Source organism: Aspergillus flavus, chromosome 6 (genome assembly GCF_009017415.1).
Source record: "Aspergillus flavus chromosome 6, complete sequence".
In the NCBI taxonomy this organism is placed as follows: Eukaryota; Fungi; Ascomycota; class Eurotiomycetes; order Eurotiales; family Aspergillaceae; genus Aspergillus; species Aspergillus flavus.
In genome coordinates, this window is record NC_092410.1 from 2,999,998 (window position 1) to 3,024,352 (window position 24,355).

At 47.9% G+C, this 24,355-nt stretch overlaps 9 protein-coding genes across 9 annotated transcripts; 4 read left to right on the forward strand and 5 right to left on the reverse strand.

Moving 5' to 3' along the window:
• Positions 1–81: 81 nt before the first annotated feature.
• Positions 82–5,247, reverse strand: F9C07_2236022 (DNA polymerase zeta catalytic subunit; the record flags this gene model as incomplete). The annotated part of the gene is made up of 2 exons (XM_041293688.1): positions 82–4,955; positions 5,013–5,247. The coding sequence occupies 2 exons, from the start codon at positions 5,245–5,247 to the stop codon at positions 82–84; spliced, it is 5,109 nt and encodes a 1,702-aa protein (XP_041148839.1).
• Positions 5,248–5,614: 367 nt separating this feature from the next.
• On the forward strand, positions 5,615–7,027 carry F9C07_11832 (putative mRNA splicing protein; the record flags this gene model as incomplete). Its single annotated transcript, XM_041286758.1, has 1 exon — positions 5,615–7,027. The coding sequence occupies one exon, from the start codon at positions 5,615–5,617 to the stop codon at positions 7,025–7,027; it is 1,413 nt and encodes a 470-aa protein (XP_041148838.1).
• Positions 7,028–7,630: 603 nt separating this feature from the next.
• On the forward strand, positions 7,631–8,244 carry F9C07_11831 (60S ribosomal protein eL37; the record flags this gene model as incomplete). The annotated part of the gene is made up of 4 exons (XM_041293676.1): positions 7,631–7,634; positions 7,718–7,780; positions 7,916–7,987; positions 8,105–8,244. 4 exons carry the CDS (start codon positions 7,631–7,633, stop codon positions 8,242–8,244), a joined length of 279 nt encoding a protein of 92 aa, XP_041148837.1.
• Positions 8,245–8,742: 498 nt separating this feature from the next.
• F9C07_11830 (uncharacterized protein) lies at positions 8,743–10,006 on the reverse strand (the record flags this gene model as incomplete). Its single annotated transcript, XM_071507703.1, has 3 exons — positions 8,743–9,066; positions 9,134–9,601; positions 9,743–10,006. 3 exons carry the CDS (start codon positions 10,004–10,006, stop codon positions 8,743–8,745), a joined length of 1,056 nt encoding a protein of 351 aa, XP_071367944.1.
• Positions 10,007–11,398: 1,392 nt separating this feature from the next.
• F9C07_2236026 (Zn(II)2Cys6 transcription factor) lies at positions 11,399–13,693 on the forward strand (the record flags this gene model as incomplete). The annotated part of the gene is made up of 6 exons (XM_041286757.1): positions 11,399–11,431; positions 11,489–11,518; positions 11,582–11,676; positions 11,730–12,046; positions 12,102–12,793; positions 12,845–13,693. 6 exons carry the CDS (start codon positions 11,399–11,401, stop codon positions 13,691–13,693), a joined length of 2,016 nt encoding a protein of 671 aa, XP_041148835.1.
• A 97-nt stretch (positions 13,694–13,790) lies between these two features.
• F9C07_1804178 (general substrate transporter) lies at positions 13,791–16,253 on the reverse strand. Its single transcript, XM_041293669.2, has 10 exons — positions 16,056–16,253; positions 15,853–15,997; positions 15,654–15,794; positions 15,539–15,603; positions 15,440–15,485; positions 14,793–15,382; positions 14,475–14,724; positions 14,303–14,399; positions 14,111–14,237; positions 13,791–14,041 (listed from the first exon to the last, which is right to left on the reverse strand). Exons 1-10 carry the CDS (start codon positions 16,137–16,139, stop codon positions 13,889–13,891), a joined length of 1,698 nt encoding a protein of 565 aa, XP_041148834.1. The 5' UTR covers positions 16,140–16,253; the 3' UTR covers positions 13,791–13,888.
• Positions 16,254–17,300: 1,047 nt separating this feature from the next.
• On the forward strand, positions 17,301–17,782 carry F9C07_11827 (uncharacterized protein; the record flags this gene model as incomplete). Its single annotated transcript, XM_071507700.1, has 2 exons — positions 17,301–17,387; positions 17,684–17,782. 2 exons carry the CDS (start codon positions 17,301–17,303, stop codon positions 17,780–17,782), a joined length of 186 nt encoding a protein of 61 aa, XP_071367945.1.
• Positions 17,783–17,901: 119 nt separating this feature from the next.
• F9C07_2247215 (uncharacterized protein) lies at positions 17,902–18,839 on the reverse strand (the record flags this gene model as incomplete). The annotated part of the gene is made up of 3 exons (XM_071510043.1): positions 17,902–18,364; positions 18,421–18,770; positions 18,826–18,839. The coding sequence occupies 3 exons, from the start codon at positions 18,837–18,839 to the stop codon at positions 18,030–18,032; spliced, it is 699 nt and encodes a 232-aa protein (XP_071367946.1). The 3' UTR covers positions 17,902–18,029.
• A 1,694-nt stretch (positions 18,840–20,533) lies between these two features.
• Positions 20,534–23,928, reverse strand: F9C07_1806815 (peptidase C65 Otubain-domain-containing protein). The gene is made up of 9 exons (XM_071508402.1): positions 22,788–23,928; positions 22,674–22,722; positions 22,278–22,600; positions 22,136–22,222; positions 22,012–22,075; positions 21,692–21,957; positions 21,317–21,588; positions 20,824–21,252; positions 20,534–20,771 (listed from the first exon to the last, which is right to left on the reverse strand). The coding sequence occupies exons 3-9, from the start codon at positions 22,527–22,529 to the stop codon at positions 20,693–20,695; spliced, it is 1,449 nt and encodes a 482-aa protein (XP_071367947.1). The 5' UTR covers positions 22,530–22,600; positions 22,674–22,722; positions 22,788–23,928; the 3' UTR covers positions 20,534–20,692.
• Positions 23,929–24,355: the final 427 nt, after the last annotated feature.

Here is a 24,355-nt window from a genome sequence, read left to right on the forward strand (position 1 = left end):
AGATAAACACCAAAACTTCCCTCTAGTGACCAACGCCTCGTTTCTTGATAGGTTGCGCAATAACAGTCATCTACCCCTACTCTACCATTCTAGCTCACTCTCACTCTTATCCTGCAATAACTTGATCACGGGGTCCAAAACGGCCTTAGTATGCCTCCAATTAGCCACATATCTAGTCCTCGAATAGAAAACAGGACAATCCTTGCTATCACACTTCACCTCATCACCAAACGGAACACCCATACAAGACCGGCAAACACGCAGAAGATCAGAAACGCTCTTCTCCGCATGTCGTTGGCGAGTAACCAAATCAAGCAAAGAGATATGCGGCTGTCGTATGCACTCAGCACAGACCGGAACATCAGTATCATCCAGCTTGGCTTTGCAGACGATACAGGTTGAAGATTTCATATATGATTCAAGGGTAGTCTTTCTGGCGTCCTTGCCGGTAGAAGTTACCGTTCCTTCTACCCGGCGAATACGTTGCACTTTGGGCATTTCATCATACCACTGGCGGACGTTGGCGCCCACGAGGTTGAAGATTCGTTCTAGAGGCGGGATGATGTTCTTAGTAATGTAGTATTCGGCATCGAGTTCTAATTGTGCATCATGTAGGAGTGTCTCGGGTGGTACGCAGCGGTCGATCAACCTTGAACCTGGAGCACCTGTTACGACGACGTAAGGTACTCGTTCTCCATACTGGGGCTCTAGACGGGGATCTTCGAGCATTTTCTTGGTGCTAATTAAGGCGCCCGGGGGAGGTAGGCCTCGCTCGCTATATGTGCCGAGCTTTACTTCTCTAGCGAAGCAGAAGTCTTGAATGGAGACTCGTCCTTGGAGGATCTTCGTGCACTGTTTCTGGAAGTAGCGTTTCACTTGGCTTAGATCTGCCGTGCGGAAGAGGAGCTTCAGGGCCTTTTCTTCGATCTTCTGCTCGGCTGGTGTGCCGTCTCGGCGGACTGTTTCGATACCCTTTGCGTCGAACTCGGGTTCTTTCTGGTCTCTGTGCTCGTATTTGAAGCCGACGTAGCGTTTCTTGGCTAGAAGAACGCATGGGTGGTAGACTTTTTCGAACTTGAGTTTGACTGGCGAGGGGTTCGTTTCTGTTACGGCTTTGGCGATTTCTTCGCCGATGTCGAAGGCTTCGTCGCGAGTGCGTCCTTTGAGGTAGACGAAGAGACTGTCTGTGTCTCCGTATACGACCTCGGCGCCCCAGCGCTCTACAGAATGGATCAGGGCAATGGCTTTTTCTAGTGTCTCTCGCCCCGATTGGACGATGCTGTCTGCTATTTCGGAACAGGGCATTCGCCCTGAAAATGATGCTGATGTGTAGCCGTACGTGACGTTCGCTATTAATTTGAGGGCGAGTTGTCTGTTGTTGAGAAGACGTTGCAGCGCCTTGTCGTCCTTGTCCATCTTCATTCCGGTCTTGACCATGACCCGTGTCTCGAGGATCTCGGCGAGCATCCTTGCGAGCAGCGATCTACGTACTTCGGGCTTCGCGTACATCATGCCGTTTGGTGCGATGTTGATCTTGTCCTTGAATAGTTCTAGCAGTCGTGGCTGTCTTTGGTATTCTGTAAATCCCATCTTGTCTCGGCCTCGCCATTGATGTACTCGTCCCAGGAAGGTCGAGTAGCAGTAATTATAGGCAATCATGATGCTAGGATACAGTGATTGGAAATCCAAGACTATGAGGGGACTGGTATAGAAGTCACTCTGGGGTTCCATTACCAATGGAAGACATTCGAGAGCATTTTGCTGGCCAACTTGTTTCTTGCTCGGTGAAACGAGTAGGAAGTTCTCGGGTTTTGCAATCCGGAACATCAAAGACTCGACTTTGAACTGGGAACCTCGAGAAAACACCGAGTAGAAGTCGATGCCTAGCAGTCGTGCCTGCTCACTGATTCTCGGTACTAGCTCATTTGATTCTAGGATCTCAAGATTCATTTGCACTCGAGAGACGAAATAGTCGACGACTTTCATTAGATCGCGAGGCTTTCCACTCTGGTACCATTCAGTGAGATCGCGAAACGAGTAATGAGGTATTCGTCGATGCAATAGGTGGAATACGACGTTCTCCATGCTATATTGAAGCAGGTTCAGCTCACTCCTCATGGCTCGCCAGATATTGATCATATGTCGTCCGCTTACTCGAATGGAAGATGTGTGGTTGAATCCCCATCGGTCAGCATCCTTACCAAATCTGCCGTGCGCCTGTGACTTCACTCTCGATAGTTCGTCACATATGTCAAAATCATACTTCTTTCTAGCTCTCTCAATCACGTATCCCCAAGAGCCGTTGTGAACTTCATACCCGGTGATAATGTCTGGGTCATACAGTCTAACAAGATCCACTAGTCTGTTAATCAAGTCCAGCTCCGTTGGCTCATGTTCCAAGTCGATTCTCAAAGCCTTAGAAAGCGTTTCTTCGGGTTTGTCATATTCACCCTGAAATACCATACCAACACGGACACCCGAAAGGTGACTATTAACGTCGAGATCCTCGTCATCTGACTGTATACACCAAGAGATGCAGGATATCTCATCCTCTTCTGGGTTTGGGGCAAGTACTCCACGCGTATTAACATGAACCTCTAAGCTCATTATGCTCATATACTGGGTCTGATGTTCGACACTAGTAGACCTTCCTTTCTGTGAATACTTAAATCCATATTCGTTCTTTTGCGTTGGGCCCTCGATCTGTGAGAGGACGTTAAGCTTTGTGTTCGGTTCGTGTAAATGCCTCTCTGGCTGCACAGTTTCAGCCTTCGGTTCTTGTTGTCTGCTCTCGAACCACTGTATAACTTCGGAGCGGCTTGGCGGCACAGGGGCGAACTCCCACACTCTAGAGGTACAAGACTCCCTGAGATGCTGGTCAATTTGCTCTTGCTCTTGTCTATCTCTTAGTATCGAAGTTTGTTCGCCAAGCATCGCAGGTGACCGGCCGGTGGGATCAAAGTCAGGGAGATAATGTATCCCACTGCCTTGTAAGCGGAATTCCCTGCCTGCATAGTCTCGTGGACGATCTGGCACATCACCCTGGTCACTGTAATGGGCTTTGTCATAGATAACAGCCGGATAGTCATAATCGCTAAGGGTAGACAACACCTCACTAGGACTGGGGCAGGGGCGCCGTAAACAGCATATCCGCGTGTTCTGTGGTATGTTGAAAGTTTCATAGATCATCGGTGCCATCACTGATAGAAAAGAGCTTGATTCATTGGACTTGCTTTCTGTGGACAACACTAGTAATGGCAGCGAGCTCTTATCTTCGCTCGCATCTTCCGAAGCGTCTATATTGGGTTCGGCTAAGTCCGCTAACTCCCGCGTTACCTTTGAAGGACCACCATCCTGGCTGAAGCGCAAGATAGTCATGGGGTCGTTTGGATCCTTGACGACTGGAAAACTGAGCCTGCTGTTCTGTCCGCTGCCTTTGGGATAACCCCTTGATTGTGTAAGAGGCTGTGACTGCGAAGGCGAACCCTTAGATGGTTCATGCCTAGGATCCATATCCTCGAATTTGACATTGGAAGATCGATCACCTTCATGTTGAACCCATTCTTCATTATGATGTTCCGAATTTTGGACGCGACTTTTCGGGGCGTACTTCGGCCGCTTGTTAAAGTGGACATGATCAATTACTTCACTTTCTGAACGCTTGAGGGTTCTCTCTGCCCTCCGTATGTCCTCTCTGATCTTCGCCTGGCTATTGATATGTTCCAGCTGACCTTGTGCATAAGAGTTAGTACGATGTCTGCTTGAAGAGCCTTCTGTCCGGTCGAAGAATGGCTTATAATCGGTGGAAGTGTGAGCCAGGGGCGCATTCGGCTCTCGGTGTTCGTCAAAGGGTAGCTCAGAAAATACATCTGCCAGAGGGTCGTCAAAAACATCTCTTTCCTCTTCATCGTTACCTTCCGAGAAAAGATCGGCAATGTTATCGTCATCTGAACAGTATGAGTCGTTATCGGACGCTACAGGTAAGGCCGCATTTTCATCAGTATAGGCACCTTCATTCGCAGATTCACCTATTTCGAGATCCTGAGGTGCTTGTAAACCCGGGAAGTTATTGTTGTCGGGATAAAGATCCTCAACACTCTCTAATACAGTCTTGACATCTTTCCCGAGGGGGTCCTGTACGAGAAAATCATCGACATTAACGTCGCCACCACCATATTGACGCCTTTCCTCAGCGACTGCACGGAGCGTCAACTGACGATATTCCTCCTCATGGATCCACTCTCCTTTATACTGTTCCCTTGTAGCAGCTGATAGCGAAACTAGCTCCTCGGGGTCAAACGGGCTACTGTCAGGATCAGCTAGTCCCAGACGTTTCTTTCGCCTGTGTGTCTCATCCTTCCACAGTCCTTCCATGCTCGGAACAAGTTTTTCATTCTGGTCGACTGGCTTCAGAAACTCCGTAAAATCATGATGTATAGGTCTCTCGCGGACTTCAAGACGATTCAAGATATCTTGCACGCAAATATCCACTTCTAGGGGACAGTGACTTTGCTTCGGGAGTTCTGACGCATCCGAGATACTATCTGGTTGTATAGATCGATCATGCCAGCGATGCGATAGATTAGTCAATTCGAGATACTCTGGTACTGGAGATCGAAACTTGACTTTGCTACACTTCATATACGCACAGCCGTACAAACTATAATCACACATCCATTGCGGGATATATTGTAAGTGGCTTTCGTAAGGCTGCAAAGAACGCTTCAGTATAGCTCCTTGAAGCAATAGGTCCGCTACTCTTGTCGTATAGATAGGGCTGAGAAGATAGACCTTGAAGAAGAAACGATAGCCGACATGATAGCCATAGAAGGGGACGCCCTTTACTAGGGTAATATGAGCAACAAAGGCGGCCTTCTTATCATATGCATTGCGACGATAGCTTAAAGCCAATGCGTGGTCAATTGAGATGTGCAGATCCCTAATAGCACGGCGGACTATATACCAGTTTAGCCTGTATTGTTATCAGGCTAAGATACGCTAGATAGACAAACCTTCTTCTGGGCTTAAATCACCGTCGTATGGGACATAAAGGTACGGAAACGCGCCGTGAACATGGACGCATACTCTTTGGCCTGTTTCCGTAGCGCCGAATATCCTAATTACAGGCACTTTGGGTCTATCATATTTCTCGGTTGATGGATCCCTGTAAGGAAACGGAGGATCAAATTCGGATGGGGCGGCTTGGTAATGATCCACGCAATTAAGGCGCACTTGAAAAGGCTCCATCGGTTGCGTGTTTGACAGCGCAAGCTGTCAGCGACATGACCAGCGTGTATACAGTGAACTCATGTCACCCGTGCTGGCACTCTACTGGCGTCGCCATCCGGAATGTCAAGTTAATTGAAGTCGACTGGAACCATGACGTGTAGCAGCCACTCAAAGTTACGCGCCTCCCAAGCGCGGACAAAACACCAGGTCACGTGCACTTTATCAAGCCTATCGGGCGATCTTCCAAACTCAAGCAACGGTCTTACTCTTGCGCGGCAAAGTGCAGGCCGTCGAACAGGTTCTCGCTCGTTTCACGGCTTCGATCGCAATACAGATAATTCGATAGTGCTCTGATCTATTACACCTTTCGAGGTACACTATCACCATGTCGTCGCGAAAGCCCGCTGATGTGGCGTCAAAGGAGCGCAATGAATATATTCCATCTTTCATCTCAAAAAAGCCGTTCTATATAGATGACGATTCCACAAACGATTACCTAGAGCATCAACGTCTACAGAAACAGACCACAGAGCAGTCGAAATGGTATGAGCGCGGAAAGCGTGCCGGTCCAGCTGCGACAAAGTATCGGAAAGGCGCGTGTGAGAACTGTGGCGCGATGACTCACAAAACAAAGGAATGCCTTAGTCGGCCTCGGAAGCAGGGTGCGAAGTGGACTGGCAAAGATATTCAGGCCGACGAGGTGGTGCAGAACATTGATATGGGTTGGGATGCCAAAAGAGATCGATGGAACGGATACGATGCCAGCGAATATCGCCAAGTGGTAGAAGAGTACGAAGAGCTAGAAAAGCTCAAACGAGTAACCGGACAAAAAAAGATTACAGATGGTGAAGATGAGGAAGGAGGTGCGGAAGAAGAGGCACGGTATGCGGAAGAATCTGATATGGGAAGACAGCAAAGCACGGCTACTCGCAATCTACGTATTCGAGAAGACACTGCGAAATATTTGCTAAACCTCGATCTTGACTCGGCCAAGTATGATCCCAAGACACGACGGATGGTGGATATGGGCGCTCAAGAAGATCAAGCTGCAGCACTTGTTGCTGAGGAAAATTTCGTTCGCGCTTCTGGCGATGCGGCCGAGTTTGAGAAAGCTCAAAAATATGCTTGGGAAGCTCAGGAAAGCGGACAGAAGATTCATTTGCAAGCAAATCCGACGTCTGGAGAAATCTTACGGAAGAAAGAACAGGCAGATACTGAAGCTAAACGTCAGGCCCAGCGTAAAGCGCTTCTGGAGAAATATGGCGGTGAGGAGCATCTGACTCCGACACCGCTACGAGATACAATGGTCGTTGAAAACGAAAGATTCGTTGAGTATGACGAGACCGGGGCGATTAAGGGCGCACCGAAGAAAGCCGCCAAATCAAAGTACCCGGAGGATATACTCACCAACAACCACACTTCCGTATGGGGCAGCTGGTGGCACAACTTTGAATGGGGATATGCTTGCTGTTACTCCACGGTGAAGAACAGTTACTGCACCGGTGAAGATGGAAAGAGGGCATTCGAAGAGGCAGATAAGATGTTGATGCTAGAAGCCGACGTTGGAGCAGATGAGCAACCTGAAGCTGAAACCGAAGATGCAGCAGGACATTTGAACCAAGAGCAGGACATTGACGATAGGAGAGCAGATGATTCCGGCACCAAGTCAAAAAAGAGGACGTTGATGGAGGTGCAATCTGGTATTACCGAGGAGGAGTTGGAGTCGTATAAAAAAACCCGTCTCGCCGCAGATGATCCTATGGCTAAGTTCATAGGGAACGACATCCTTGAACAGTAAACTATACGATTCCCTCCCAGCCTTCTTCAATTCTACTTAGTCATTTACAGCAGTTCAATATGGGGCGCCGGGCGCTTTTGATGAAATACCCTGTAAACAGTGTATAATATAATCCGTTACCTTATGTGGCTATTTTCAAGATCGTCGAGGAGAATAGAAAAATAAATAAGAAAGAAGAAAACATTTGTGAATACAAAACGAGGTTCAAGTTTGCTGTCCTGTTCTCTAAAAGTCCATCCAGATTCTAGCTATACTCGAGGTATGCCGGAAAGGATACCTTAAATCGACACTAATACCATATCAGTATTAGTCTAAATATTTGGGTGGAGACGATGGTACATCATGTGATATATGGTTCCCTTTGGAGGATGCGGAATCACGGGACCAGGGCACAAGCCCTGGTGACACACACTCGCTAAGCGGCAGGCGCCCCAGATCTCAGCGCGCAACTTCCGATACGCCTAGCGACGACGACAACGACAACCAGCCCTTCAGCGGAATCGCCAGGTAGGTCACTAGCCCCCATATGATTTCAGAGCGCAGGATTTTGTGACGGACAATTTTTGCTGACATTTCTCGTGTTCTGCAGTTCCATAATTCAAGATGAGTACGTACAATCTCGATATCCCATCCGAACAGCAGCATCTGCTTCGACGCCGACAAGACTTTGCAGACTGACACCGATTACAGCGAAGGGTACCTCCAGCTTTGGCAAGCGCCACAACAAGACTCACACTCTCTGCAGGCGTTGTGGTCAGTATTTCATCAATCCGAATTGTTGCCCGACAAAATTTGCCGATCTCTATAGGGGATACAGCTAGGAAGGTCGGGAGGAATATTGGTGTTCAGATAGGCTAACCGGTTGCGATCTACGTTTGGGATATTCAGGCCGCCGCTCTTTCCACGTCCAGAAGTCGACATGTGCCAACTGCGGTTACCCCTCCGCTAAGGTTCGCAAGTGTACGGTTCCCCGAATTATACCTTAAGTCCTGTCCCTTTGCATAGCCGACCATGGATCTACTGGGAGATGTGCTGTGATAGTGAGGAGTGTGAGGCTTACGAATTTTCTTGGAACAGACAACTGGAGCGAGAAGGCCAAGCGCCGCAAGACCACCGGTACCGGCCGCATGAGGCACCTCAAGGAGGTTCACCGTCGCTTCAAGAACGGCTTCCAGACCGGCACCCCCAAGGGCGCTCGTGGCCCCGAGAGCCAGTAAATCAATCCCGACGTCGCGTTTTCGTTCTCGGAGGCTGGAGAGGGCTGGTATGATAAGGCCTGGCATTTGAAGTAGCCGAGTTTCAATGCAAGGCGAAAAAAGACGCTTTCCCCTGGAGTTGGTGTTGGGATGGTCTTTCCTTTTGCCGTCATAGCATGTTTATCCTAGAATAACGACGACAAATGAAAGACGGAAAATTTCTTGGGGTCTTCGAAAGGGAGTATCAAAAGGGAAAGCATGCATGAATTTCCTTGTTTATGGCTGGCGAATATCCCATGTCCGGGCAGATACAATATTGAGATAAACTCCAATGTGATCTGTCTACCCGCGTTCACGCACTTCACGCAGCGTAAGAGCTTTTCTCTTGCTCTATAGACCGGTTTCAGCCGGATCACTTAAGTTAGGTCATGAGATTGCGGCAATGTCATATTGCAGAGCCCTTTGTATCTCCATGCGCCTCAACGCCAGTATTGGATATATGGACACATTCTATCATATCTATTCCCCTCTGCCAAACACGCTGACGCCTCCATCCCTCTGCACGAAGTATAATACTTCTCTCTCCTCCCAGCTGCCCTCTGCGCCTGCCTCATTTTGTCCCCACGCACCTCCTTTGCTGACCCTTAGCACACCGCTTACATCCCTAGCGGCACCGGTCTCCAGATTACGGAGTTGCATGACCATCTGGGCCCTGTGGGCCGACCCTATAGCGAACGCTGCATGCTCAGTTTCCAACGGTGTTGCCGGTTGGGGAGCCGAGGCAGATGCATTATGTATCAACGGTGAATCGGAGGAGAGTGTCAAGATCGTTGCATGGGTATTCTGCCGGTTTGGTTAGCAGGAGTATTCATATATCGTGACGGGGGCTCCTCCAGTGACCAGCACGCACCTGTTGTAATCCCATGACCCAGTCTCCCATCTCCGTAGCCCCAATACCTTTACTCGGACCCGTAGCCGCAAGTAGCAAATCTGGTTGATCGAGGATCAATAGAACCTCGGGTTCATCTGCCTCGCCAGGTATAGGAGCCTTCAATTGTTTGATTACTGTAGCGATGTCTCTTTCGAGGGCGTCAAGAGCTGCGGTGCCATTGCCCGATAGGTGCAGTCGTTTGACTGGTCCGATTTCCCTTGAAGCTGGGTTTGTACTGACATTGCCCGGCCGCGGGACAGGTTGCGGGGTTCGCGCTGGCACAGGGCTCGGCTGGGATCGTACGGGAAGCACTGTTCGAGGAGCGGCGGTACCAGGGAATGATGGTCGAGGGGTTGCTGTGGCAGTTGTGGGATTGTAAAATAGTTCAGATAGTCCATCGACGAATGCGAATTGGCGCTTGTCTGTGAGACGTGCAAGGTCCAAGCCCTAGTACGTTGTCAATATTCATAACCATGTACGAAGTGAATAAAAAATTTATCGAGGAGGTTCAAAGCGCCAGACAAAACCCCACCTAATTCAAACTTCAAAGCCACAATAGAAGATACACATGGAGGGGTAGAAACTCACCAGTCTTTTCGCTTCGGATCTCCAAAATTCCCAGCCCCGCAGAAAACTCACAAGCACAACTTTTCTATTCTTCACCCCCTCGCTTCCATTCAGTCCAAACGCTGTCTCAGAATTCGAAGGCGCACTCAGCGCCGCATAGAGGAAGCGTAACACTAGCCAATTCCCCGTTGCGCCTAGTACGGAGGATAGGACTGTGAGAGACGATTGCGGTAGAGAAGATACGTAGGGCGCAAGGAGGGGTGGGAGGGGTGGTTGAGCGGGCATGGTCGAGTGATCGCCCGTTGGCGTAAGGGGTCGCGAGCTTATTTGGGTGTAGATAATAAAAAGTGAATCGGTCGCAGCAATGGCCTTCGACTGTTTTTGTACTATTTCCGTGGTGATTCGAAAAATGACGTTGTATCAGAAAAAAGTCCGGACTGATAGTATGATTGGTTGATCTTCTTTCCGCTACGCCAAGACTTTTATATCACGGATCAACGATACCTGAGGTATATACATCTTGCTAACAATTCCTTTGCTTTTTCTTCCCACTTATCCCCTTACATATTACACAAATACAATATGCTGCTATATTTGCCTATTTTAGAGCTCTTTCATTATACCAGTCAATTCTAGGTTTATTAGATGTATCGTCTCGAAGCATATGTACCCAACAGCAGACTCACATACTAGGTTAGGCAGTCAATATCCGTCCTTGTCTCACCTATCACACATCGTCTTTTAAGGGAAGAGCAATCAGGCAGATGGTTCTCGTGCTATCATGGGGGAGAAAATATAAAGTATGACGTGGTGTCGCAAACATCTGAGCCCATATCTAAGTACTAACCGCAGTATATATAGTTACTCAACCTCAAATGGGAAGCGAGGTGCCTTCACGAGCACTCCTTACGCAACTACATACACATCATGGATTATATAATCTTAATGGCTTTTCTACGTATATAAATCCAAAGTACTTTCTGCATAGAACTCAAGACATATCCTGTTTGAGTGTCCGAGGTTGGTTCCTGAAATTCCGGAAGGCAACCCGGCGGGCGCGTCACCTGACTGGTGCCTTCCCCCACATCGCCCAGAGCGTCAATCAGCATCGTGAATTCCTTCAATGCGGAAGCATTCATCCGATCAGCTAGATATTGCCCTCCTCTCTTCTTGTATATGGGTTCGGGGGTTTACATCTGTCGCTGATTTCTCTCCAGTTCAGTCCCAGGGACATGAACAATTGATTCCTTTCCATGCCTGTCGTGAGTTGACCCCACGTCCTCTCATGTCTGTCCCTGTGTTCTGCCCTCTTTTTTTTTTCTCTTTTTTTTTTTTATGTCCGTCCCTCGTGGATACCCCACTGCCGTCAACGTCATAGCCCTGCTTCGCTCCTAGATTGTTTTGTATATCGATTCTTCAGAATGGTTTTCAGTTTTGCTATGTTCCCTCCTGAACATGTTAAAGTTTTGTAAATCGGAACTGGACTGAACCAAATGCCCAAAATGGCAAGCCAAATCCTTACATTATCCAACACTATCAGCTTGTTTTTGGACATATACTACCGGATATAACATAATAGCTGATGGCTAACGGTTTCTTGCAGATGACATCCGTTTTGTGTAACTGTCAGCGTGCACAAGACTTCCGATATTGGAAAGCAGACCCTTATCGATAAAGATGACCAGTACGCGAGATTCCCACTCCTATGCTGTAAGTAATCTCAATGTACAAGAAGGGAATCGATTTGCTAATATGACCATCGTGCAGTGTGACGAATGCCGCTTGCGCAAGTCCAAGGTTAGATCGTGCCTCCCACACGGAGGGACCAATTGGTGGAGTCGAAACTAATGTTTGACCCAGTGCTCCAAGGAGAAGCCGACTTGTGCGCAATGCAGGCAGCTGAACAAGGAATGTAAATATAGTCCGAAAATTACTCGGAGCCCCCTAACGCGACAGTATGTGCTCCCTTTGCAAGAAGCCTGTCCTTCTGACTGACGCCCCATTCTAGACACCTGACCTACGTGGAAGACCGTCTACAAGCTTTTGAAACAGCTCTAGGTAGACTCTTCCCAGGTGGTGATCTGGACGCAACGGTTCGATCACTCCTGCACGATCATGAAGGCCCAAAACCAGCCCCATCGTCTAAATCCTCTTCCAGGCATTCTACTCCTGCCAAAACCGAAGCAGACAGGACAGAACCTGCTCCAGAAGCCCTCCCGCAACAGGCAGATGGATTTGATTGGACTGAAAATAAAATTACCGTCGGCGATCTGACGGATGGCATGGCGGCTCTATCTATCAAGCCAGAGGGTACAGGATATTTTGGTTAGTATCCGTTGACATTGCTCTGTGTTATCTTGCTTACTGACTTTCTTAACAGGGGCATCTTCAAGTGTTGTGCCGCTTCGAGCCCTATTGAAGCACGGTTTTGACTTGAACTTCCCGGTAGGATCAGCAAAACCAAACGCTGGCCCGGAAGGAGTACCCTTGAAGTCTCAGCTTCTGAACAGCGCGCCATCTGGCGTGATTGAGCAAGCTTTCATCGACGCATTCTTCTTGAACTATCACAGGAGCTATCCTTTCGTGCATGAGGCTACTTTCAGAGCTCAGTTCTATGAACAAGCCACTCGCCGACATGGACAGGCGTGGCAGATACTCCTGAACACCATTCTAGCATTGGGGGCGTGGAGTGTTGGAGACGACAACTCAGACCTGGATATCACTTTCTACCAGGAAGCCAGGGGCCACTTGCAGCGAGTGTCAGTGTTTGAAACCGGCAACCTTACTCTCGTTCAGGCACTGTTGCTCTTGAGTAACTACGCGCAGAAGAGAAACAAGCCGAATACTGGGTGGAACTTTCTAGGCTTGGCCGTTAGAATGGCTATGAGTCTTGGCCTTCATAAAGAATTCCCAGGCTGGAAAATAAGTCTCCTTCAGAAAGAGATGAGGAGAAGATTGTGGTGGGGAGTTTTTATCTTTGATAGCGGTGCTGCGAAGACGTTTGGTCGACCGATACTTCTTCCCGAGGAGAGTGTCATGGACGCAAAGCCTGTGCTCAACATCCAGGATGATGTAAGGATTCTTGCGATTTATGCATGAGAAGGTTCTAACAATGACAAACAGGCCCTGACCGCGTCAACGACAACACTGCCCCCGGAAGTCAACGGTCCAACTATTTACTCCGGAATGATCGCTCAAGCCAGGTTCCATCTGCTCACAAATAGCGTCTATCAGCGCCTCATCTCCACGCCGCCTCTTACCCCGGAAGAGACACGAAGTCTCCAGAAACCCTTGGAGGAATGGTACAACGGTCTTCCCGATTATTTCAAACAGCCAAGCTTTACATCAGAATCCGATCCTTTTGCTTTAGTTCGAAATCGGCTTATGTGGCGACACTGGAACCTCCGGGTTCTACTGTATCGACCGATCCTCCTTCGCTGGGCTTCGAGACGATGGACACCTGGTTCATTTAATGAACCGGAAGACCCTCTTGAAGCCGAATGCAGAATGCTGTGTCTTCGAAATGCTCGTTTGACCATCTCCTCAATCAGCGATTTCATGAGCAACTATCTCTGCACGAGAATAGGAGCATGGTATATGCTCTACTTCTTGTTTCAAGCTGGTGTCATCCCTATCATCTTGCTTATGACAGACCCTACCAGTACGGATGCCCCAGCTTGGCTTCAGGACATTGAAGCTACTAAGAACCTGTTATTGCATCCTTCGCTGAGTAGCAATCGACTTGCAGCTCGTTGTCTGCAGGTCATTAATCGGCTTTGTTCACCTGCGTACGCGGATACCGCCGCTGATAGGCCAGCAGGCCAGCCGCCTATCTTGATGCAGTTTCCTGACCAGCTGCTTAACGACCCGACATTCGGTGCTATGTTCCCGGATGTTGATCAGGAACTGAACTTAGGCGGGATGGACTTCTCTGATTGGGTCAATTATACCCCACAGGCCCAGTTTCCTTGAATGAGCGACGGTTACGATACGGTGGCCACCAGGACCGTAGACAGTATCTTGGGAAATGGTTGTATCGTATATAAATAGGTGGAATTCTTCCGCGATTACAATAGCGACATAATCGTGAGATATATACCGATTCCGGAAAAGCAATGTTGGAAACGTGCACCGCTATGCGCGAGGCACTTACTGAGGGGGCGAGCCTCAAACGTACTCTTCCTGCTGTACGGAGGGCTTTACTAAGGTGTCCTTATTAGGGCCCTGCGTACCACGGAGCTCGGCCTCAATCTGAACAATGCGTTGTTTCTCTTCGTGGGCTGCTGTGTCTCCGAAAATAAGGTCCATATCTTCCAAAGTCTAGTAACGGGCTTCCGTCAGTCCAGGACAGATCTTGAGGTACGGTTATAAAAATCATGAGCCACAAACCTTTCCACGGGTCTCCGGAATACAGAAGAACGTGAATGCCAGTGCAAGGAGACAGAATGCCGCAAAGAAGATATAGGTACCCCAAGTGATTGACTCGAGCATATCAGGGGTGATCAATCCAATGATACTAGTATGCGATGTCAGCCAACGATCAATACGAAATTCTCAAAGAAAAATTCAAAATCAACGCACAAATTGCACATCCAGGTCGCCGAAGTTGTGATTGAAATGGCCTTAGAACGGATAGAAAGGTTGAAGATTTCTGAGGGCAGGACCCATCCAATGGGAGCTATATTGTACCTAGTCAGCAATTGACTCTTTCTCAACACCAAAGGAAAAAGGAAACCTGTAAGGGTAAACTAACCAAAAGAGTAGGAAAAGTTAATATCGTAAATATAAATGAAGGCAATACCTGCCCACCCAGCGGATTTATGGTTGACCAAATCGGATCCATACGCCCCGATAAGCGCACCCACAATCACCAGCGAGATACAGGTCCCTACAGCACCAGACATGAGTAGAACCCGACGACCAATCTTATCAATCAAGAAAAGCGCCGGCAAGGTGCTGAGACAGTTAACAATGCCGTACACACCCGTCGCAAGAAGAGAAGTCTAATCACGTTAGAAAAGAGCCCAGGCAAATCAACACCAACAAAACCAAGAGTATAAACATCACATACCGTATTCCCATCCAAACCCAACTGCGCAAAGATCGTCGGGGCGTAGTATATCATAGCATTGCAGCCCATAAACTGCTGAAAAAACATCACACAGCACCCGATAGCCAGCCTCTTGAACCGCGCCCACGTCGTCAAAAACGACACATACTGCGCAGCATGCAGCCGGAGGCCAGATAGGCCCGGGAAATGGTCCCGGGCGAAAGTGTTTTCTAGCATAATCGACGCCTTGATCTCGAGGAACTCATTTACCAGCGCAGGACTGTCTCTGGTCTGGCGGCGCAGCTTGGAGAGGGCTGTTAGGGCTTCGTCGTCGCGTTCTTTCATTGCCAGCCAGCGGGGAGAGTCGGGGAAGAAGATAATGCCGAGGCCTAGGATGAGGGCTGGGAGGATTTGGATGGCGAGGGGGAGACGCCAGGAGGCTTCGGATTGTCCTGTGCAGCCGTTGGGCGGGACGTCTGTGTAGGGGTTGAAGGTGGGTGTGGTCTTTGTATGGCCTGTGTAGGGGGTGTTGGGGGCGCAGCGTGTGCCGCCTATGTAATTTGTGCCGTAGTCGATCCAGTAGCTAATTAGGATGCCGATTGTTATTGAGACTGTTTTTTGGGTTGTTAGTGTATTGATGTTTTTGTGAGGGGGTAGAATGGGCTTACGTTGTTGGAGGACGACGAGGCCACCACGGATCTCGGGGATGGAGACCTTTATGGGGTGAGACTCTGGGATATTTTACGGAATGGGTTGAGGTGCTATACCTCTGAAATGTAGAGTGGCACGATCATGGTTAATTGGCCAACGGCTAGACCGGCAATTGCACGTCCTGTGCTGGTGTCAGCATTGTTGATGGCTCTTCGCATGCATGTCACGTACCGACGAAGAGCATTGGGATGTTCACGGCACCGCATTGGATAGCTGATCCTATCACGAAGATAACGACGGCGACATTCATAGACAGTTTCCGGCCCAATCGATCTGCGATTGGGCCGTTGATTAGAGATCCGAACCATGCAGCTACACTATGTCAGTTATGCTTTGTTCAGACTCCAGAGTCGAGATTGTGAGCGCATACCGAGGAGCAGTGTCGACACAAACCATCCCTTGAAGCTACTGTCTGTGTATATTCGAGGGAATCGAGCTCCAAAGGATTCCATTGTAATGACCCCCGATACCACGCCCTGATCATATCCGAAGAGGAGACCTCCAAGAGTTGAGAACTACAACAGATATCACAATTAGCCTCCTCTGCAAATCGTTATACTTATATGTCCTCACCGAAGCAACGCCCAGTAAATAGGGATTCTGGTAGATGAGGGCAAAGCCCCCTCGAGAGGAGTGATCTATAACTGTTGATTCCATTGCTACTCAGCGTATTGTATAGTGGCACATAACGAAGTAGTGCGGTAGATACAACAACGCTCTATATACAATCTGTTCTCACGATTGTTTTCGGTCGACCTCCGAGGGGTGAGTGAGGCTGATCGCACGACAGTGCTCCGTTCCAGCCTGAATATCATCTATAAGGGTAGCGGAGGGCAGTGTTCCGACCAATAAGGGAGTTGAGCAACGGGCGGACGACATCATGAGATGCGAAAATGCGGGGGAAGGTTAAATGCCGATCTCCTTCTCTCGGCCACTTCGGCCACTCAAGACGGCGGGATTCCGACTCGCGCATCACCGGGATGTCTAGAGTTGGAGATCTCTCCTTGTTGTACAGACGGCAAGCCAATCCATTGGGGTCGTTGGAGACACAAGTGTAACATCAGTTCTCAAAAAGAGTTTAAAGTTCCCATCGGCGATTCCTTGTCACTGCCTTAGGGTGTAATCCACGAGCTGTTCGGGAAGATATGACGCTTCGGTCGGCCATGGCCCGATGTTACAAATTCCGGATGTCAAAGAGACTTTTGGTGAATGGTATTAGTATTGGAAGAACTTGTTCTGCAAAACCTTCTAGTGATCATGCTGTGAGGCGTAGCTCTGTAAAGCAAGGTCTAAAAGACCTGGTATAAAGTGTTCCCGTTTATACGGATCTGATTAAGAATAAACCGTCAAGCTCATAGCATACTTTGGATTGCCAGTCGACTATGCAGCTTGATGTCGATACTGCCATTGACCTCCTCAGAGAATGATTAGTATGCATGCACATCGTTAGTTTGCAGTTTCATGGTACAGTTCGGTCCAAACTCATAGATCAATGAGTCGGCGAGATCATGAATCCGCTTCCTCATAGAATAGCCTGAGAAGGTCAATGGCAGAATAAGCGACACTGGGTTTCCAATCACTTTTCACAGTCATGCTGGACTGATATCACATGACATGACATGTTCATTCTCTCACATATTTGAGTAGATTAATAACCCATCGACAACTTACTGAACTTAACACCCTTGGCAATATCCTCCATCGCACATGCCCATAACCGATAGCAAGGAGCATTCCCCACATCACTTGTTCCCGAAGAAAGACTAAATCAAGCCATCAGAATGTTTGCGGACCCGCGTACAACAATTGATCCAGAGTATGGGTCTGGTCGGCCAATCGGAGCCCGTCCTCATGAGTCATTCTCGCTCATTCTTACTAGCGAATGATGGTGGCGGTAATCATTCTGTATGCAACATGCATACGGTTTCGATACAGGGAGCATCATACATCCATGACATGACAACAACTTTCTAGTATGATCTAGTATAAAAGATGTAGGGTCTTCTCGAAGTAGACGTTGAATTAGACTATATTGGAAAAGCGAGTCGTTTCTGATTTGAACCCGATTTATTGACGAAGTGGGTTAGGACGTTGATGTCTGGCGTATACTTCTGATATACCGTACGGTACGGAAATCTCATACTTACACCGTATGTTATGTACTACCTTTCGGGACGATCCATGGAACCTTGATTTAACAGGGTCAGTTTGAATCCACTCTGTTTTCCCTTTACCCCCCATACTGCCGTTTGATCTCCACACTTCACTTCTACGGGCATGAAGAAGAAATTCATCTCTGAAAGATTCAAGATTCTATATCCTACACATGAAGGATTAAATTAATCTGTCGACATCGTCAGAGTCCCACTTACAATTCTCTCATTCTTTTGCACTGCAACGTCTGGATGATCTAGTTTGCTTACTGTGTAATCCTTGCAGGTATTATTTCTTACGGGAAAAGGGGCGCCAAATGGACAAACAATGACAGCAAGATCCCTCTCAATTATAATGTCACTAATCTATATATCCAAAAGAATAGAGCAAGCACTATTTCTTTTCCCGCCTGACAAGACATCTCAGGGCTTCCGTTTCACCTTCCAGCTTAGAGACGCGCATCTTTAATGCATCACGCTCCTCTTTGACTTTGCGCAGTTCCTCTTCCAGACTCTTCATCTGATCCACTCGCCTTTGGCGATACCGACGAGCAGCCAGGGTGTTCTGCTGGCGCTTCTCAATGCGAGAAGCGCTAGTAGATTTTGCAACACCAGAAACTGATGGAGTAGGAACAGAGTCGCTGGAAGGAGACGATGAGCTGGGGGATGATGTCATTGTTGCGGTTACAGGCGGAGGCGGCAAATTGGTAGCGGGCTCAGGACAGTAATCTGTGGTTGGTTAGACACATCATATAGAGCAATCCGAATGAGTTTCTTGGACGAACCTTCAGGACATGTCAAACCAGCGTCAAGGCATTGGAGGAATTCTTGGCAGTCATTAAGTTCCAGGATTGAAGTAAGATCATTATTAACAGGAGTAGGCAGGGATTCTATGGCGGGTGTCGGATAGAGAGAAGTCGAATTGGCTATCGATGGCTGATAACCGGCATCGAGCGTAGCCCAAGTATCCCAGGACTCGAGGCCGGTGAACTCATCACCGGACGGTTTGAATTGTGAATCTAGGGACGACTGCGGAGAGTAGGAATGAGGATTGGGGTGATATAGCGGATCGTAGGATTGCAAGTAAAGGTCTGCGGGATGAAGGTGGTTTTGATGGGAATCGTGACTACTGCCGCTGCGGCTGGTAGCAGAAGAGTGCTGCAAGCTGAATGCATGCCACGGCGGTGGACACTGCGGTGGACATGATTGTATTGCGGGAACGGGCCTCTCTCAGGCCCGTTGGGGTCTTGCTAAACAGATAAAAGAAGGTCGCTCTAGTCCTTCCTGCAGGACTGATGGTGATGTTGAAAAGAAAGAAGGTAGCGTAGGGTGGGATTGAATCGTTTTATCTATGGCCTGAGGGGTGGCTGAGTCAGCTCAGATCAAAACCAAGTGGAAACTCTATCCAAGATCCACTGCGCGGTTCTGTAACAGTATCGTAATACCTTCCAGAACGATACAGTATTGAAATCTATATGTTCTATCAAAAGGGATCATAGTACTATGTAGTGGTAGAAGTAAGCAGGAATTCTTCGCCCATGCAATAAATCGAATCAAGTTGATTGTCCCAAAGGAAAATCCTCTCGCTTAATCTCCCTGAGCATCATTCTGTTGGACCAGTTCATACGTACAATCATATTAGCCATATAAACCAACCGGATGGAAGTTTGATCCCTGAAAAAAAGATGTGGGCCCACAGGGAGCAAATGGCCGGACGTCTAGAATTGCGCGTCGGATTCCCCGATAATAGACCCTTAATCTCTACTACCTAGTAAGTTGGGGCTGTGTCCAGTCATTTTCACTCAAGGACTTGCGTCACAAAACAAAATATTAACCCCAATTGAATCCATTTAATTAGACTGTCGAAAGTCCATGTAAGAACTAAACCCAGCCACTGAGAGTCATGGTTCTTTATGCCGCACTCTTGTGCACCCCCATTCTCTCAAATACTATCTAGACCTGAAAGCACGAAGGTGTTGAAGGACATATTATCCTCACGCAGTGAAAAACAAAGCGACAGAGACTCCTCAGATATTGGATTCCTTCCATCGTCAGTTTGGGAAAGCACAATATCCCTAGTTGCCTCTTATACAGCCTTGGGAGTCAGTTTGAACCTCAAATCTCCTTCGATCACTTCCAGAGACCCGGCCGTATCTGGCAAATCCCAGAAGCTTTATCATCACCGATCTCAAAACTGTATCAACCTAAAGCTTGCCACCGAACTGCTCCCCAAGAACCAACCCTCTGCGTTGTGTTGCAATGTTGATGGCATGATGCAGTATATCTATAACCTCCCTCATGCCTTTATATGTATCATGGCAATAGTAAACCATGACAGGGGTCCTGGGACATACTAAAATGGAATTCCCAATACTTAGGGAGCCTAACAAGATGCAGAGTCCATCATAATGGTAGGTAAGTCTATCTGTAGGTACCTCGTATGTGAGACATCTGAGATCAAGATTACGCCTAGGAAGAGCGGCGTATGTTTCACCTGATCCTATCAAGAGTACACTCTGAAAAGATGCACCGATTTACTGTCTCCGAGTAATTACAGCCAAACTCCAATTTGCTTCATACATGGAAAGGTCATCATGTCGGTAGAAATCCCCCGATCAAACATGAGGACAGGAATGTTTTCGTTCATTAGAGAGACAGAATTTAATAAATAGCCTCCACCCAGATAATGTCTGTTGTAATGATCTGAAACGCAAAACTTGAAAATCACGCTCATACCCATGCAACGCGCAAGACAGACGCTAAGCAACAGACTTACAGACAGATCAATAGATGAAGAAAAGAGATAAGGAAGCGAGTGGGGGTGTGAACTCTCAATTGTACCGAAAGTAGATGACACAGTCAAAAGATCCTTCGTCGAGAGTGGCGATGATGGCCTGCCCTTGATAAAGCGCCGGTCAGAGAGTCTAGGAGCTAGTCAACGAGCGTAGTGTGGGGTCATTGAATGCGAATCATAGGAGAGAAAGATTTGGACGTGATGCTCCGTGGCGACCTGAATTTGGGGTATTTGTGTATCAGAGTTGGGAATATACTCGAGGATCATTTGCGAGATTCACTAGGTTCCCAATGAATTGGTTCAAAGTCTTGGTTCTGAAAATGTGCTTGATTATAGGGAGAGCTACCCAAATATTAGTGTTTGGTTGTAAGGGTCTGCAATGGAACGGACATACTTTTTAAATGGCGTCGTGACTGGGAGAGAATGGCTTAGATTAGGCTTCATAACCAGCGGATTCAACCGAATCTGTGGCCCGTCCGACGAGCGGCTTGGTAAAGAGCTCATCGGCGGAGGTGCTGACATCCGAGGAGGTGGCGGAGATGCCATAGGGACAGGCGGTGAGGTGTGTATGGGAGGTTGGTAGACATCTGGAGGTGACGAGACTTGGAAAGGACTGGCCGGGGCGGCAGGGATCGGAGAGGGGGCAAGCCCAAAAGTTGGGTCCATCATGAGATTCGGAATAGACATTAAACTTGAATTTACATCGAATGAGAGCGCGCCTTGGTCCCAGGGGGTGTAGTTAGAAGTCATCGCGTATTGATAATTGACCACAGGCTCCATATTCACAGTAGTTTCAGCCTGGTAGAGCAAGTCATAATGACCCCTTTATAGAATATTAGCGCATTCTGTGAGCCTTGCAAAGGGTCATCATCAAAGCGTCGACTCACGGGCGATAGAGTAGACGAATAGTCACAACACTAGGCCGGGCGGGAGTCAACATGTGAGGAGTCACTGCGTCACCTTCGCTGCGGTCGAGATACAAGATCTCAACAGCGAATCCAGCAGGCTCGACCACACCATCAACTAAAGCTTGGAGGCCAACTTCGTCAATCTCTGTCTTGACCGTCTCGATTCGGGTTGCGCAATACTGGTCCACCGGCAACGAGAGAAAAGCCTGGTAGCGGTGAGGGTTGAGTTTCATCCACGCACTTGTCAGGATCTATTGTACTCGCAAAAGTCAATCATCGTTGGTCAGAGAAGCCCCGAGCGCCTGGTATTCATAAGGGGAGGAAACAGGACAGCATTCAAGGGTTGCAACTAACTCTGAAATGCGTTATGATGGCACTCGAATTGTATTCATTATTGAAAGCGTCTACGAGGAAGGAGTCATCGCGGACGCCATTTTGTATCGCCTCTGATATTTGGTTAAATATCTCCTCTGTCGCATCCACGAAAATTTCATACAGGTGCTCCTGTTGGCCGACCTGATTAAGGAGCACATTCATTGACTTGATCCGGAGTAGCTCGCGGTGTACACGGAGCGTGTCTCGTAGGTTGAAAAGATTCTCGAAATATCCGAATGCGACAGCTACATCAGGTGAGTTAGCGTGGTACAAGATCTCAGAAAGGCATGAATCATCACCTCTCCAGCCACAGTTGCCGTCCCCTTTCATGATACGGGAGAATGGGTGAGTTACTGCAAGCGCCTATGGATGGGATAGTTAGCATCGGCAGTTCCGAAGGGATCCCAAGGGGTAGTCACATACGCTAGTCTTTGCGACAAAAGTAGGATCAGCACTCGCATAGTCCATGGCGATAGCACTGCTTGGTTGTTTCGTTGACACTAAAGGGCCCTTGGTTTGGTGTTAGACATGCTGCATTGTCAGTTCAGGGCTGAGGAGGACCTACCTGGATGTCCGGTTCAAACTCATTGGACAGTTTCTGGAACCGCTCCATTTCTTCTGTCGAGAGGGTGTTCATGTTGAAGAAAGAGGAGTTTCCAGGATACACGGCACTTGGTAAATGAGAATACCCGGAGTTGCAAAAAGCCGATGAATGGGGCGAGTGATGATGATATAAGTTGGTTGTGGAGCCTTGCCTAGCAGGGAGAGGATGATTCAGAGGACCGGGGTGATTCCAAGGGACATCCGCCAAGGACATCGCATATAAAACTCAGGGAAGTTCTGAGCCTTGAGGACCTTCTAGGTGCAGATTCACAACTAATTTGATCTCTTAAATGACGTCCAACAGTGTCAGTCTGCTACGAAACAACATGGAACATCAACGACATAGTGTGATACGCACAAGACAAAGAAGCATCGTTCGAGCAAGGTGATGTGCCCCCTGCTGCGCCCTATGCTCCAAAGAAAATTTGGACCGGATCAGCTCGGCGGATCGTCGACGATGAGAACAACCTACTCATCACTATCTTAGCGCACAGACCAGACAACGGCTTGTAAGTAAGGAATCCAAGCAACTGGTACGATCTAGAAAATCAGATGCACCAATAACGGGGGAATACAGGCAAGTGACCTTGGAGAGGAGGAACAATAACCACAGCCGCACACGTTGTGGAGGGTTGTGTAACAAAGCATCAAGAGTGGACAACTGAATCCCAGGCCGAACGAGAAAGAAGCCAATGAGGAGAGCACGAGGAAGGATGAGAAGGGGCAGGAAATGACGGCATGGATGACGGAAAAGGCAGTTGAAGATTAGGTCCCCAGCTGCGTGTAAGCCCGAGAGCTAAACACAGACACACATATCACGACGTGACATCCAAACTGTCTCTGATGAACCACCAACCCCGACAGACGACCTCTAGATCGGTGGTGGTCTGTCCCCTCGTGAAGGTCACAAGGATGAAAGCGAGAACGAATGACAGTGGAAGTTAAATCGGGAAATGATTCCACCTAAAGACCAATGATTGAAGGGTTTAACTCCAATGATAGAGTTACTGGCACATTTCCCTTCTGGCCGAAAGAAAATTGGTGGAAGATTCAAAGGGGTGATTTTTGGTTGTTTTTGTAAAGGTGGGTAATTAATAACTCTATATCAAAAAAGGTAGGTGATAAAAGATCGAACATCAAAAAACATTGAAAAAAAGAAAAAAAATGAAAATGAAAGTAAAGGAAGAGAGGACATGACAGTTTTATTTATCATCATCACAAAAGAACAATAGTGAGTGATAAGGATAGAACTTGAAAAAAATAAATAAAAAGGTTAGAAACAATTAAAAAAAAAAAGGGCTCAGACCTTTTCCTGACGTCTCGTTTACCACAACAGTGCATACACGTGCCTGAGGTGTGTATGCGGATATGTAAAGTGAAGTAGTAGTAGTGGCAGGAAACGATGCGATGGAAGATACTTTTATTGCCCTTGTCAAGGGGGAGGCGGTGGGTGAGATCGATGATGCTCAAAGAAAATAGTAGATATTAACGGGAATAAGATGGAAAGATGACAGGGATCTGAGGGGACCTAGCGAGGAGAAATGGGATAGGGTCGGACGACGATCTGGGTTTAATAAGGGAATTTAATATCACCGACACTTTCGTGGGGAGAAGCTTCTTCGTGGTTGATTGAGGATCGGTGGACAGCGCGGGGTTTTAATTTCTTTAGTAGTGGAATGGCTAGTGGTGAAACTAATAGGGTCTTGTTGGTAGAAACCAAACCACTAGTCGCGGTTTGCTCCAGTCAGAGGCTTTGAAAGCAGAAGGTAATCCATGGAGTGCAGCCGATCAGAGGGTTTAAAAAAATAAGAAATTATGGGCAAGTTGAATAGCACACAAACCAATAAAAGAAATACGGTCAGTGGACTTACTTACGACGGGGCTGTCATAGGACGACGCAGGAATGGGAGTTTGTGGGTGGGGAGGAAAAAAGAGAGGGTAAAAAATAATTTAATCAAAAAATAAAAAGAAGAATGAAATGACCTGCACATGAAGTAGAAACTAATGAAAAACCGCCCTGGTTCAAATGTCAATAAAGAG